The 13,910-nt window shown below is 35.1% G+C and overlaps 1 protein-coding gene across 1 annotated transcript; it reads left to right on the forward strand.

The window, feature by feature from the left end:
- The first annotated feature begins 11,098 nt into the window (after nucleotides 1–11,098).
- On the forward strand, nucleotides 11,099–12,355 carry LOC137748999 (uncharacterized). Its single transcript, XM_068489180.2, has one exon. It carries the CDS (start codon nucleotides 11,273–11,275, stop codon nucleotides 12,101–12,103), a length of 831 nt encoding a protein of 276 aa, XP_068345281.2. The 5' UTR covers nucleotides 11,099–11,272; the 3' UTR covers nucleotides 12,104–12,355.
- The last annotated feature ends 1,555 nt before the right edge of the window (nucleotides 12,356–13,910 follow it).

The raw sequence follows: 13,910 nt of genomic DNA on the forward strand, positions 1-13,910 counted from the left end.
GCTTGGCCCAACTTAGAATTTTTACTTTTAGATTTTTGGGAATTCTGAAATTTTTTATTTTTCGGTCGTAAAATTCGGAATAATCAATTTCATTTGCAAATTTTCGAATTGGACGGAAGCTAAAATTAAACTCCAAAAATTCCGTTTTGGAATAATCAGTTAATTTCTGAAAATGTCGGATTGAAATCGAAAACTAAAATTAAATTCGAAAATTTTCAGGTTGGAATCGGAAGCTAAATTAAATTCCGAACATTTTGGGACGGAATTTGGAACTCTTGTTTACGATCTGTTCCATTTGAAACAGAGTCAACTTATTTTCGATCCGTAAAAACTAATTTTTGCAAGATAGTTTCGAAATTTTATGCACTTCTACAAGATCTTTCACAACATGCACTTTCGCAAGATCAACTTAAATTTTTTTTTTGGTACTTTTCAAGATCTTTCACAATTCTAGTATACGTGCACTTTCTGTAATATCAGTTTCAAAACTCCAACAATTCTGCAAGGTCAGTTTCAAAATTTATGTATTTTTGGAAGATTAGTTTAAAAATTCCAGAACTTCTGCAAGATCAGTTTTAAAATTTTAGCATTTTTGTAAAATCAATTTCAAAATTCAGACATCCAAATCATAAACACTTCAAAATAAAAAAACCTTCAAGAAATACTAGAATCAAAATTAAAAAATTCCAATGGTTCTTATAATGGAAAAAAAAAAAAAAAACCACTCATAAATCTAGGAAAACAATAGGAAGAAGTAGGTAGGAGAGAGAAAGACGAAGGAGGAGAAGAAAGAAAGACGAATGTAAGGGGGAGTGTATCCAGTTGGAATTTTGAGGTTCTTTAATAAATTTAGGGGTATTTAATCAAGATTTTAATTGATTTTTTGAAATTCAATGTGTATTCAATCAGGATTTTAAAATATATTATTGAAATCATTATAAATCCGGGTATATTTAAAGAAGTTTATAACGATCAAGGTGTATCAATTAGTATTTTTTTTAAAAAAGTTGAGGAATTTGAGGGAATTAGAGAGATTTCGATTTTGTAGTGTATTTGAAGCATCTCACCTTTCTCTTTGAGATTTCAAGGGAATTAAATCACAATTTTACATGAAATCTCTACAAATCAATTAAGCTCCATTAAAATCTATGCATTTATAAATCCATCAAAATTTCAATTGAATATGGGTGTTGGCGAGGTGAAGAAAGTACATTGGGCCATGAGTTTTGTTGAGTGTGGGCTTGCTTCTGTTGGTCTTGGATTAGATAATATTAGGCCCTGACTCATTTGCAACTAGTTTTTTATTGGGCCTTAGACCCCCAAGAGAACCATGGTTTTAATGGAAGACATTTTTAGGTATAAATTGTTATGCAAATGCTAGTTGGAGTTCGCCTGTTGGTATAAATTGTTACTCTTAGATTTCAAAGAGGCATATACAAAACTCAGAATTAATGCAAATAACTCAGCAAAGGAACATAGTTACCAAGATAGCTACAATTAGATAATTTATGACAAACAATAGGATAATATAAACTACAAAGAGAGAGATTCAAACTTAGGTGCATTGAGAAAAATACACTGATATTGCTATAGTCAACTTGAGTAAGCTCAAGTCAACTAGTTTAGATAATTTCTTTATCTCCTATCTGACATATGAATTGTGTTATGAATAAGATTTCAGTATATATGCTTAAAGCTCTTCCTTTGGAACCTCATTGTGTCTAATAATTTCTTTTTGGGAGATTTTGGATGCGGTCCTTAGCTACTGATATACTTTGACTAAAACCTTATTGATTTTTAGTTTTTATTGAAGTTCCTTAATTAATGTATAGATCTATTTCCATGTCGGTTATTATATTTAACTTGAACATTGAAATTTGTAGTTGCTTATATTAATGAGATTTTAAATAAGTCCCAAAATTTGTGTGATTCAATAAATTAAAAAAAAAAAATTATGCTCCCCAAAGAAAATTCAAAATCAATAAAAAAAAAAATATCATGTTTTGCCATAAAATGTATGTACATATACATAAAACATATTGTATAATATATATAAACAAGGGTACGTGTAACATCCCACATCGCTCAGGGGAGTGATCCTTAAATGTATATTCTCATCCCTACCTAGCACGAGGCATTTTGGGAGCTCATTGGCTTCGGGTTCTGTAGGAACTCCGAAGTTAAGCGAGAAGGGGGCTAGAGCAATCCCATGATGGGTGACCCATTGGGAAGTTGCTCGTGAGTTCCCAAAAACAAAACCGTGAGGGAATGGTAAGCCTAAAGCGGATAATATCGTGCTACGGTGGTGGAGCAGGCCCGGGAAATGGTCTTGCCCGGGCGGGGATGTGACAGTACATTCATCAAAATTAATAAAAAAAATAATAATACCATTAAACGTGTGGTAGATTCTTCAAACAAAAAATATGGGTATATTATTCAAAACCGCAAAAAAAAAAAAAAAAAAAAAAAAAACAAAACAAAACAGAACAAAACAAAACAAAAAATAGTCTTAATAACAGTAGTAAATTTCTTCAAATCACATTCTCAAATCAACGAAAAAGAATGCACCCATATAACTTAAAAAAAAAAAAAAAAGATTAGAAAAAAAGTGAATGAGTTTTACATAAAAAAGGGTACATTTCACATTATAACAAATTGGCATATTTAAGAAGTAGTACACTTAAGATTAAAAAATTGAAAAATTATACGAAAGGGTACATTTAGGGTGCGTTTGTTTGGCCTCATTAAGTGGGACTAGACTGGACTGGACTACAATTCCATGTTTGATAGGTGCTGGGATTAAGTTAAGTGGGACTAAAGGGGACTCGTGTGGACTAGAGGCCTCCTTAAAGGTTCTTAGCGAGGCCCTCCCCAAACCATGGGACTTTCTAAGACCGGGGTCTTCCTCTTCCCTGCTAGCCCCTCTGTGAGTTCTGAGCTTCTTAATTTTGGATTTTGATGAGATTTAATTAAGATATGCAGACTATCCCTAGCAAGCTGCTTCGCTTCGCCATGGTCATCATCCTCTAAAATCTTGAATCTCATATTTCCCACCACCAACCATCACCTGCGAAAAATCCCCAATCTCATACTTCTTGCCGCCACCACCGCCATGGACGAGCCATTCGAGAAGCCCCATAACCTCAAGTCACTGAATTCTCTGCTACTCAAGGAAACCAAGGACCGCCAGCAGCAGGTGGAGTTGCTGGTGCAGGGCAAGGCAAATTTGGAGTCCAAGCTGAGTCGGTTCCGCCGTGGAGATTGAGCCGCTTGTGAGCGAGTTGAGTGAGTAGAGCAAGGAAAATGTTGGGTTAAAGTTGGAGAAGAGTGTTTGTGGTGTTTTTGTTCTAACCCAGATGAAGCAAATGATGTGAGATAAAATTTGAGATTAAGAGGTCGATGATTAGAGAGATGGTGAAATTGTGAAATTAATAAGGGAAGTGGAGCAGCTTGCTGGTGGACTCGAGATCGAGAAGGGAAGCCGAGAGAGATTATGTGAAGAAATTAATAATAAATTAATTTTGACAATAAACTACAGTATTATTTTCATTATCCTACTTGTTAATCTGATACTGCACCAAACACTTCACTAAGTTAGTCTAGCTTAGTCTAGTCTAAGTCAGTCTAGCTTAGTCCCTGAAGCTAATCTAGTCCGAGACAGTTCAGTGCAACAAACGCCCCTTTAAGATTACAAGTTAAAAAAATATTTTTATATAAACTTAAGGGAGCTTTACCTATAGAGAAAAACACAAAATACATTTTATAGAACTCCACTAATTTTGAATTACTTTGAAGGAGAGACAAAAGCTCAAACCCCCACAAATTTAGGCCAAAAACAAGCAAACCCAAGATTTTAAAGTTTAGCCATGCCCCTGATAGACTTGTACTTAATTAACCCAAAACTACATACAAACCATCTATAAAAACTTCAAACTGATTTAGATCTGTAAACATTAGTTTATGCAAGATCAGTTTCAAAATTCCAGTACAAGATTAGTTTCAAAATTCCAAAGCAAGATCAGTTTTAAAACTCTAGTGTAAGATCAGTTTCAAAATTTAAGCACTTTCAAAATATAAGCACTTTTGCAAAATCAGTTTCAAACATTTTTGGCTTATGCAAGATCAATTTCAAAATTTTAGCACTGCAAGATCAATTTCAAAATTCCAAAATTTCTGCAAAATCAGTTTCAAAGTTTTCAGCACTTTGCAAGATTAGTTTTAAAATTTTAGCATTTCTACAAGATTAGTTTCAAAATTTCAGTATTTCTACAATATTAGTTTCAAAATGTTTGTACTTTTGCAAAATCAGTTTCAAAATTCATGCATTCAAATTAATCAAAACCTCTAAATCAATACTTTAAAAAAATTATTGAAATAAAAAAACAAAAAATAAAAAATCTCAATCATTCTTGGAAAAGAAAAAAAACTCATAAATCTAGGAAACAATCTGGAGACGAAGAGAAGGGAGAGAGATGTAACATCCCACATTGCCCAGGGGAGTGGATCCTATGAGTCTTATATGTATATTCTCATCTCTACCTAGCACGAGGCCTTTTGGGAGTTCACTGGCTTCGGGTTCCGTAGGAACTCCGAAGTTAAGCGAGTTTGGGTTAGAGCAATCTCATGATGGGTGACTCCCTGGGAAGTTGCTCGTGAGTTCCTAGAAACAAAACTGTGAGGGCGTGGTCGGAGCCCAAAGCGGACAATATCGTGCTACGGTGAAGTCGTGCCCGGGATGTGGTGGAGCCTGGGTCGAGATGTGACAATTTAGTATCAGAGCCAATCCCTGGCCTGAAGTGTGTCGACGAGGACGTCGGGGCCCTAAGGGGGTGAATTGTAGCATCCCACATTGCCCAGGGGAGTGGATTATGTGAGCCTTATATGTATGTATGTTCCCATCTCTACCTAGCATGAGGCCTTTTGGGAGCTCACTGGTTTCGGGTTCCATAGGAACTCCGAAGTTAATCGAGTTTGGGCTAGAGCAATCCCAGGATGGGTGACTCCCTGGGAAGTTGCTTGTGAGTTCCCATAAACAAAACCGTGAGGGCGTGGTCGGGGCCTAAAGCGGACAATATTGTGCTACGGTAAAATGGTGCTCGGGATGTGGTGGAGTCCGGGTCGGGATGTGACAAAGAGGTATGAAGGAAAAATAGGAGAGAGAAGGGCGAAGGAGGAGGAGAAAGATAAGGTAGGAGGAGGGAAGGGAGGGAGAGAAAGAAAGATAGAGACAAAAAGGACGAAGAAGGAGGAAGAAGAGGGAAAGAAAGAGAAAGACACGAGTGAGAATGGGAGAAGAGAGAAAAAAGACGAAAAAGAAATAGAAGGACAGAGAAAGAAACAATACAAATAAGGAGATAAAGACTCATCTTTCAATTATAGAGGGGTAAAATTATAAATGGAAAAGTAAACAAAAAAAAAAAAAAACATAATATTACTTACCACATCGATAAATTTTGTCTCCTTATGAGATAAATCAAATCATTGTTCTCTGTCCAAACTATAGTCTTATAATTTGGGTAATGTAATTGTTTTTTTTAGTACAACGATATATTTTACACTAAGGGGAGGGAGGAGTGTAGTTAAGCCACACAATGGACAATCTAATTTGGTTTCAGATTCGAACTTAAGACATCTCGCTTACAAGTGAAGAAGAATACAACCAGACCGTAGTACTGAGGGACAATAATGTAATTTTATTTTTAAAATTAACGAGTACAAACTTATTTTATTTTATTTTTTAATTTTGGAAATGTTTTAAATTGAATATCAATTAGGAGATTAATGAATGTGTGAGTATTAAAACCCTAAATCAATTACCAATGTTTATTTTAAAAAATTATGTAACTGATATGTAAATTCATTAATACATTAGACACTTCGATAAAAGTTTGAAAACTAATAAGACCCCAGTTAAAGAAAATTAGTAGCTAAAGACTGAATGTTGACTTTTCGTTTTTTTTAGTCAAATATTTACACATATGCAAGACTATTTTGAAAACAGAAACTAGAAACATAATCTCCAAATAAATGAAAACCAAATTTACTCGTGACAATTTTGCCAAAAAAAAGAGCACATGATTTGAGAGGAAGAGAGCAAGATGAAGATGGACAAAAGCAAAGATTCGTGGGGGACAAAACCAAATTGAAAGGTAAAGTGAAGAAGACGGAATTGAAGCATCGAGATAAACGATGAACAACGCGTGGCTATCATGGGCAAAACCGACAATTCACTATAGAAGGTAGGCAACAGTACAACTAACATAAATGAAACTGAGGGCATTTCCGCCCTTAAGCTGTTAATGAACAGTGACCCAAAAAAAAGAAAAAGAGTTTTAGTATTTATATAGTGTCTTTATCATAGACAATAATATTTTACTGCTTTCATGCATATCAGCACCATGACTTTACAAAGATGAGATTGAGACAGACAGGTACTGTAGCCAATGTTCCATATAGAGTCCATTATAGCTACAGATTAGCATGATTTAATTTCAACAGAAATGTGGTCCATTCTCTCGATCCCCTCTGTGCAAATGCAAACATATATAGCGGAAACTCGATGAACCAACAACTAACCCGTACACATGCATGTTATAGACGACTCCCGAATGTTAGCCACCACACCATGCTTTTTGTATTAAAAAATAAGGAGTTTTGAACTCAAAAACATAAGGAAGCAGATAAATACATAACCACCATACCATGCTTCATTTGTATTTATTTTATTTTGCGCTATATCAATTTATACACAATTCTAGATTATGTAAGGACCTCTGTTTAAGTCTCATGTATATTTTCCTAAATCTCGGGACTGGCCCTGCTCCCGACTCCCAACTTGAATGAATTATTAGCATTTCCATTTTGTCTTGTGCGAGTGTTCATCACGCAGTCTCGGCTCAGTTGAACTATTTAACTTTGGAATTACGGATCACTTATGTCCAAACTAGTTCAGTTCGGTTGTGAGATATCGTGGCCATTTCTTTGGTCAAAACCTTACCAAATCGACCATTTGCGGTCAGTTTAGTCGACTTTTTTTTTTTTTTTTTTAATTTTTTAAACAACTTATATGGCAGGAGCAAATCATTATTGTGGACTCTTGTACTGATAATATAGTACCGTCTGAACGAAAACTTACAAATATTTTGTAGCACAGGATGCTACGATGACAATGTATCTATTTCATTGAAATCCTCCATTTCCAAGGATTCAGAAACCGATGTTAATGTTTTTCTCCATAGATTCGAATCCTTTTCTTCTACTTAATTGTTGTTACAGTTTCCAGCATAATTCCCCAACTCTAAGTTGTGTAGAATCATTAGGGTGTGGAGGACAACAAATGAAACTAATCACCCCTAATGCATGTAATTGCAAGATATTATAGGCTAATAAAGTCAAGGTTAGTGGAAGGACATTGAACTATTACTCTAGGCCGTGGCCATACCCATCAAAGTATCAATAACCAATCCCAAGCAAGGTTAGGGTTTAAGTCACCCTTAAATATGCAATGCAGGGTTGACTCTGCCAATTCACCAAAACTGCATAAAAGAAGCAAATGTGGAAATTTGTACTTGTTTTTGAAGTTGAATTTTTGAGAGGGCCTTTGCATTCACCTTCACCAAGATTCCTCTCTCACTGACTAAATTTCAACAAATACGGAATTCAATGTCTTCTGTTACTTTCAAATTTCATCAACAAGTATGAAAAAGGTTTCTTGAGCAATAATGTTAACGTGACAAGTTAAGGCAAGACAATCTGAAAGGAAGCACTTCTACAGTTGCTTTTGGCTTGTGCGTTTGAGGTGCAAGTTTTATACTTTCTTTGTTAGGTACAGGCTGCTAAGGATATCACAGAGACAGAGAGTGTGATAGCTTCTTTAGCTTGTACAGAAAAATTGGGAACACTTTCTCAGCAATTTTTATTATCTTTGCTCAAGATTCTTTGCAGTTGATAACAGTTGATTTGATTTAAACCATTCAAAATTGTTCAGTTAATTTCTACTTCTCAATGTTCAATTTTTACTTTAACACTATTACCGTAGCAAATCGATTATTGTAATGTACTTTATTTATGTCATTTCAAGATTATATGATACTAGTTACTGATATTATGGATAATAATAGCTTGGGACGATATCAACATAATGTGAACGTTTGCAACAACAATAGCGCTTCTTGAGATCTGTTAGACTAAAGGAAATTAATCCATAATTATTATATATATTGTAGGGTATATATTTTCAATTGTAATTAGTGTATGATTTCTATATATTAACAAAATTATTTATTTCATCCAAAAAATGGTAGAGAGACAATTTGGTCTTTTATCATAAAATAAAATCATAATTTGTAATGTAATTTCGCATAAACCAAATTTTGTTGATTTTATTTTTGTATTCTTCGCCCACATATGATCAAAACATAACCTTCAATTCCTATTGTCTCTTCGAACTTCCTTCCATCTCCTAAACCCTTTTTGTCTTTTTAATCACACGCGCATATTGTGTAGGCTATTGTAATATGACTCCTTGTATTGTTGTGTCAAAATATTACCTCTTGTATTGATGGGTGAAACATATTATAATATATATAGAGTTATTTAAGTAGAAAACCTATACTATTACAAATGAAAAATATTATATAATATATAATAATTACGAAAATCATTTCAAATCAACTTTCTAACTCTAAAGGGTATCTGATTGTATGAGGAGTGAGATTTTCTACTGATGTATATGATACATCGAAGTATAGTAGAATTTGTATTTGAGAAAAAGTTTAATAAGATTATATGATATTTGATATGTAAAATTATTTTTGGATTTTTCAATTCCAGAACGCAAAATTGTCTTTTTACTTTTTGGCTGATGTATTATGTTGATTTTTTCAGTCAGGACTCAAGAGAATTGGATTCTATCCGGATTTATTTTGTGGGAATTCCATCTTAATCATTTATCGTGTATCGTACGGTAATAAATTATTTAATTTTTTTATTTAAAATTAAATATAAATAATATCTGAAGAAAATTGATTGCACGATGTACGATAAATGACTACGATGTGGAGATTCTTAAGATTCACCCAAAATGGATCCGTAGAGAATCCTTTTCCGGACTCAGGCATCTCTATCTTCTGCCTAGCATTCCTTTTACGTCGACGTCAAGTTCTAATGTTAATTAGTTACCACGTCCATGGAAATGAAAAGGGATCGCAGAGTTTAAAGTTTGTTACTATTAGTTAGCAAGGAAGACAGAGAGAAAAATGAGGGTAAAGAAGCAATCAGCATCACCGTCAGGCTTCTAACCCACCTTGGAAAGCGTGCCAAGAAAAACAGTGAGAGGAGAGTGAGAGAGAGACTACCAAACAGTAGTGAACACTGCACACCAGGATAAATACAATCTCCATGGATCATGAGCAAGCCACTGACGGTGACTCCACCCACCGGAGTATTTCCAACGCCGGGACTTATCCCGTGACAGTCACACTCGAATGGTTACGACGTTAAAACAGATATAGCTAAACTCTGTGTGCAAAGAGATTATTGAGTATTATCCGCTGTATATAACAACATACTTAACTTGATCTTCTTATGACATTAAAATTTGAAACTGTTATAACCAACATGCTTGAGAAAATAGATTTTTGAGTATTACTGTACACAATAGTGTGTTTCTATCTCATCGTCTGGTTGCATATATAAAATGACTCAATCTTTGTTATAGATGAATCATACTTAATACATGTATATAAACTTATCTTTTTGTGCTCTTAACCAGTCAATTATGTATTAACAGTTAAATATTGAACGAATAAGAGGAAAAAGTGTTCAATTGCGATTTCTATTGTCGAACTCTAAGAAGATGGGTTATGCTATATGTTATTGTCTGACACATTTCATGTGACCGTGGGTTCCTAATTGATCTTTTTTGTTTTCCACAAAGTGAAATTTTTTAGGTAAAGCAAATATCTTCAAGTCAAAGAGATCGTACAACAGTTCCTAAGTTCATGCACCATTCTTCAACCATCCCATCGACAAAGTCCCATCAACTTAGTGGAGATTAATTTCAAACTTCCAAAAACTCTACTCTCAAGCTGTTTAGAAGGAAAAAGATTCTTATGGAATGTAACGATCGTGATCGTTCATTATATATTATGAAATAAAAAATTATTTAAAATTTAAAATATAAAATTAAATATAAATAATGCTTAATGAAAACTAATTATATAATGTACGATAAATGATCACAATTACGAAATTCCTACAATTCCTAAGAAAAGGATCCGAGGATCCTTTTCCTGATGAGAATACTACTACACTTGGGATCTTTGACCATTTGTTTTTGTTCAGAACTAAAAATGTTCGTTATCGTGACATTTTAGTTTAATAATATATTGATATGTAAACAAATTAAACATGACAATGTATTATCAAATTAAAACTTTACACAACAGTGAATCTATTTTATATAAATCTTTTCCTTACATGGTGGGCAGTCTCTATCAGATGCATTTCATAAAGGAGACAGATTCTCTGTCCTCTTACTATCCGTGCTTTCCTGTATGTGTGATCACGGTTAAATAACGTTAATATTTTATATTACTATTTATTTTTGTCTTATTATTTTTATAAAAAAATAATATAAAATATTAACGTGACTTAATCGTGATCACACAAAACAAAATAAGAGAACACAAAAAATGAAAGGGCAGAGAATCTGCCTCATTTCATAAAATGGTGGGCAGTCTCTATCAGATGCATTTCATAAATTATTATTTTTTTTAGATTTTTCTATAGGTTTCCAGAGATGCTTAAAATAATGGTCACTTAGAACTTGCTATATAAAGTACTTCCCCACTTACAATGAAGCCTGCTGGATTCCTTAAAAGGAGTTTTGACGAAAAGCTAACGTTACTATTTATTTTAATAAAAAATTATATTTTTACATTAAAAAATTAATTATAGTACTATTCATTTTTTCTTTTATTTTATTCTTATCGTTAAAACTCAAAGTTTCAACACTTTTGTTAGTTTTTCTTTCTTTAAATTGGTTTTTTTTCTCAGTATTTAAATCAATTCTCACTTCTGCTTTATTCACTTCCTTTCAACTTTTGTCCATCCTCCTTGTCCCTGTCACAGCACCAATCTAACCCTAAACAAAGTCCCTTCTTCCTCACTCATCACCTCCCCTCATACCTCTGCCTCCTCTGTTTCTCACATTATTTCCAGCCTGCTCTCTCTCTCTCTCTCTCTCTCTCTCTCTCGCGTCTGAGAAGCCATGGATGTTGACATGCTCAAATCATTATCATCGTCATCAGCAGTAGGAGGTGATCATCATCATCATCACATGGACATGATGACAATGATGATGCAAATACAAAAACAGCATCACTCTCCTGATCACTTCTGCAATGACTCTTACCCTAACAACAATAATCCCACATTTCCAGAGATAGATTTTAATTGGGTTTCAAATCCAAACCCCAATAATCTTGAATCCATTTCTCCACTACCCATGTTCCATAACCCAAATCCAAATGCAGTTCCTCAACAACCCACATTGCTAAATCCTGCATTACCCTCCTCTGTTTCCTTCATGGTAAACCCAATCCAAGAACCCTTAACCCCAAGACTAATTAAGCCTTCTGGTATTAGTCCTACAGGACTATCAGTCCCACCCAGTACTTCTCCATACGAGAAGAGAAACTCTATGGCTGCAATGAGGGAGATGATATTCAGGATAGCAGCAATGCAGCCCATTCAGATAGACCCGGAGGCGGTGAAGCCGCCGAAGAGGAGGAACGTGAAGATTTCGAAAGATCCACAGAGCGTGGCGGCGAGGCACCGGAGGGAAAGGATAAGTGAGAAGATCAGAATCCTGCAAAGACTTGTTCCTGGTGGGATTAAAATGGACACTGCTTCTATGTTGGATGAGGCCATACATTATGTGAAGTTTTTGAAGAAGCAAGTGCAGACTTTGGAGAGAGCTGGGGCTGATAGACCGGACGGCGTTGGATTCCAAGGGAGTGGCAATCAGTTGGGTAATGTGAATTACACTAGTTTTCGGAGGCCTTCTCAGTTGGTGGGTTCTATGCAGATGCTTAGATGATCAGAGACTTGTTGAGATTTGAAATATCATGTACTAATCGTTGTGTACGTTTGAGAGATTGTTTCTGAGGGGGGAATGTAAAGTAGTTGTTACTTGTTGATGATTCTTGATGTTATTTTTAAAGGAAACTTGGATGTATGCATGCTTTTAGGGGTTGCATTAATCCATGCAGAACAGGATTTACATGATCACCCAATGTCCCAGCAAGTTCAAGTGCAAAGATATGTTAATAAAATGAAAAAATAAAAATAACGTTGCTCCAAAAGTTAATCCATAACAAACAACCACAAACTAATCATCTCCAAGATCGTTTTTCAGCCGCGGAATCAACCAAAACGAAGAAGCATCTTCCCAAATATTTCTTCCTTGTTCCCGAAACTCAAACCGACCAAGTGCATGACGTTTTCCCTTGACTAAATCGAAAGGAGACCTCCTCCATACCAATCTACACCAGTAAAATGTTTATATCACCAACATTCCCGATGTTGCCCTAAACGTCCCCCCAACTCTTGAGGAGAGAGACCACCTCTTGCGAATCAGATTTAATAAGAACCCTTCGAAAGTCCGTTTCCTGCAGTAGTAGTAATTAGCTGCCAAAAGTTGAGTTGATTATCTCATACTCATTCGTTCTCATTTTGATTCTTGGCTTCTGTGACTCTGGGTAAGTAGTAAACATGCAAACGTGCCATAAATTGAGTGTTAATAAAATTGCGCATGATCATGAAGATGATACACGTATGAACCACACACACACACACACACACACACACACACACAGACAGAACAGTAAATAATAGACAATTGATAGATGATGATTAGTCTTTATTACACTACCGATAATAATGTGGCAATGACTAATGAGATGCATGTTTAACAAGCTTTTTGTATGTCCAAAGACTCCAAACTCCTACACCCAAAAAGTTGGCAAGTGAAGTCTGGGTTGTGTAGTCAGTTATCACGCTACTGTCGCACGCTATAGTCCCCGGTTCAAGCCCGGGCTCAGACAAAATCTTGGCCAACTGATGCTGAATTAAACCATTTTTGTTCCAACATTTGTTCACCAATTGAAGTTGACGGGTAGGGGGAGGCTGCCAAAGAAGTTGACGACTCATCGTCCCTCCCAAATTGCAAAATGACAAAGGAGAGAGCCTCTCAAGTCTTACTTTTTTATCAGGTGGTGCTATGTTCTAAAAGACGTTAGGCGCTAGTCGAGCGGCGGGCTGGAGCCTAGCGCCTAGGCGACTAGGCAGGGTTTAGGCGGGCACCTAGGCGAACTAGACGGATTTAAGTAAATTTATTATATTTTGTGTAAGTAAGTGGTTGTTTATACTTACAATATATATAATTTTATCACAAACTACAAAATATAATGACATATATATATATATATATATTATGAAGTATTGGAATATAATGAAAACATGGGGAACAAACATATAATGTGTGTTTATTTAAGTATTCAACAAGTCTTTACAATTTATTGAAAAAATAAAATGCAAAATGAAAGTTATCTAGGCGAGTTGCAACCTAGACGGTTTAAGCGGGCACCTCAGTAGGTCTAGGTGCCTTTGCTTAATTTTCAAAGGCCTAGGTATTAATCGGGGAGGTGACTAGCCGCCTAGCGCCGCCGGTGCTATCCACACACTCATTTTTGCCTCTTACACACTTTTTTCAATTTTTGGTTGTTAGATAAAATGAATTGAAGAAGATCAATGAACAAAAATTAGTAAGGGTATGTGACAAGTGAAAAAAAAGTGTGAAATAGCACTATCCTTTTCATTTATCAACGAGCATTATGGGAGATTCG

Source organism: Pyrus communis, chromosome 2 (assembly GCF_041283825.1).
Source record: "Pyrus communis isolate YQ-2024b chromosome 2, ASM4128382v1, whole genome shotgun sequence".
Taxonomy (NCBI): Eukaryota; Viridiplantae; Streptophyta; class Magnoliopsida; order Rosales; family Rosaceae; genus Pyrus; species Pyrus communis.

Bases quoted from the DNA above. Each gene is read 5' to 3' on its own strand.
- LOC137748999 (XM_068489180.2), top strand. From the start codon at position 11,273: ATGGATGTTGACATGCTCAAATCATTATCATCGTCATCAGCAGTAGGA.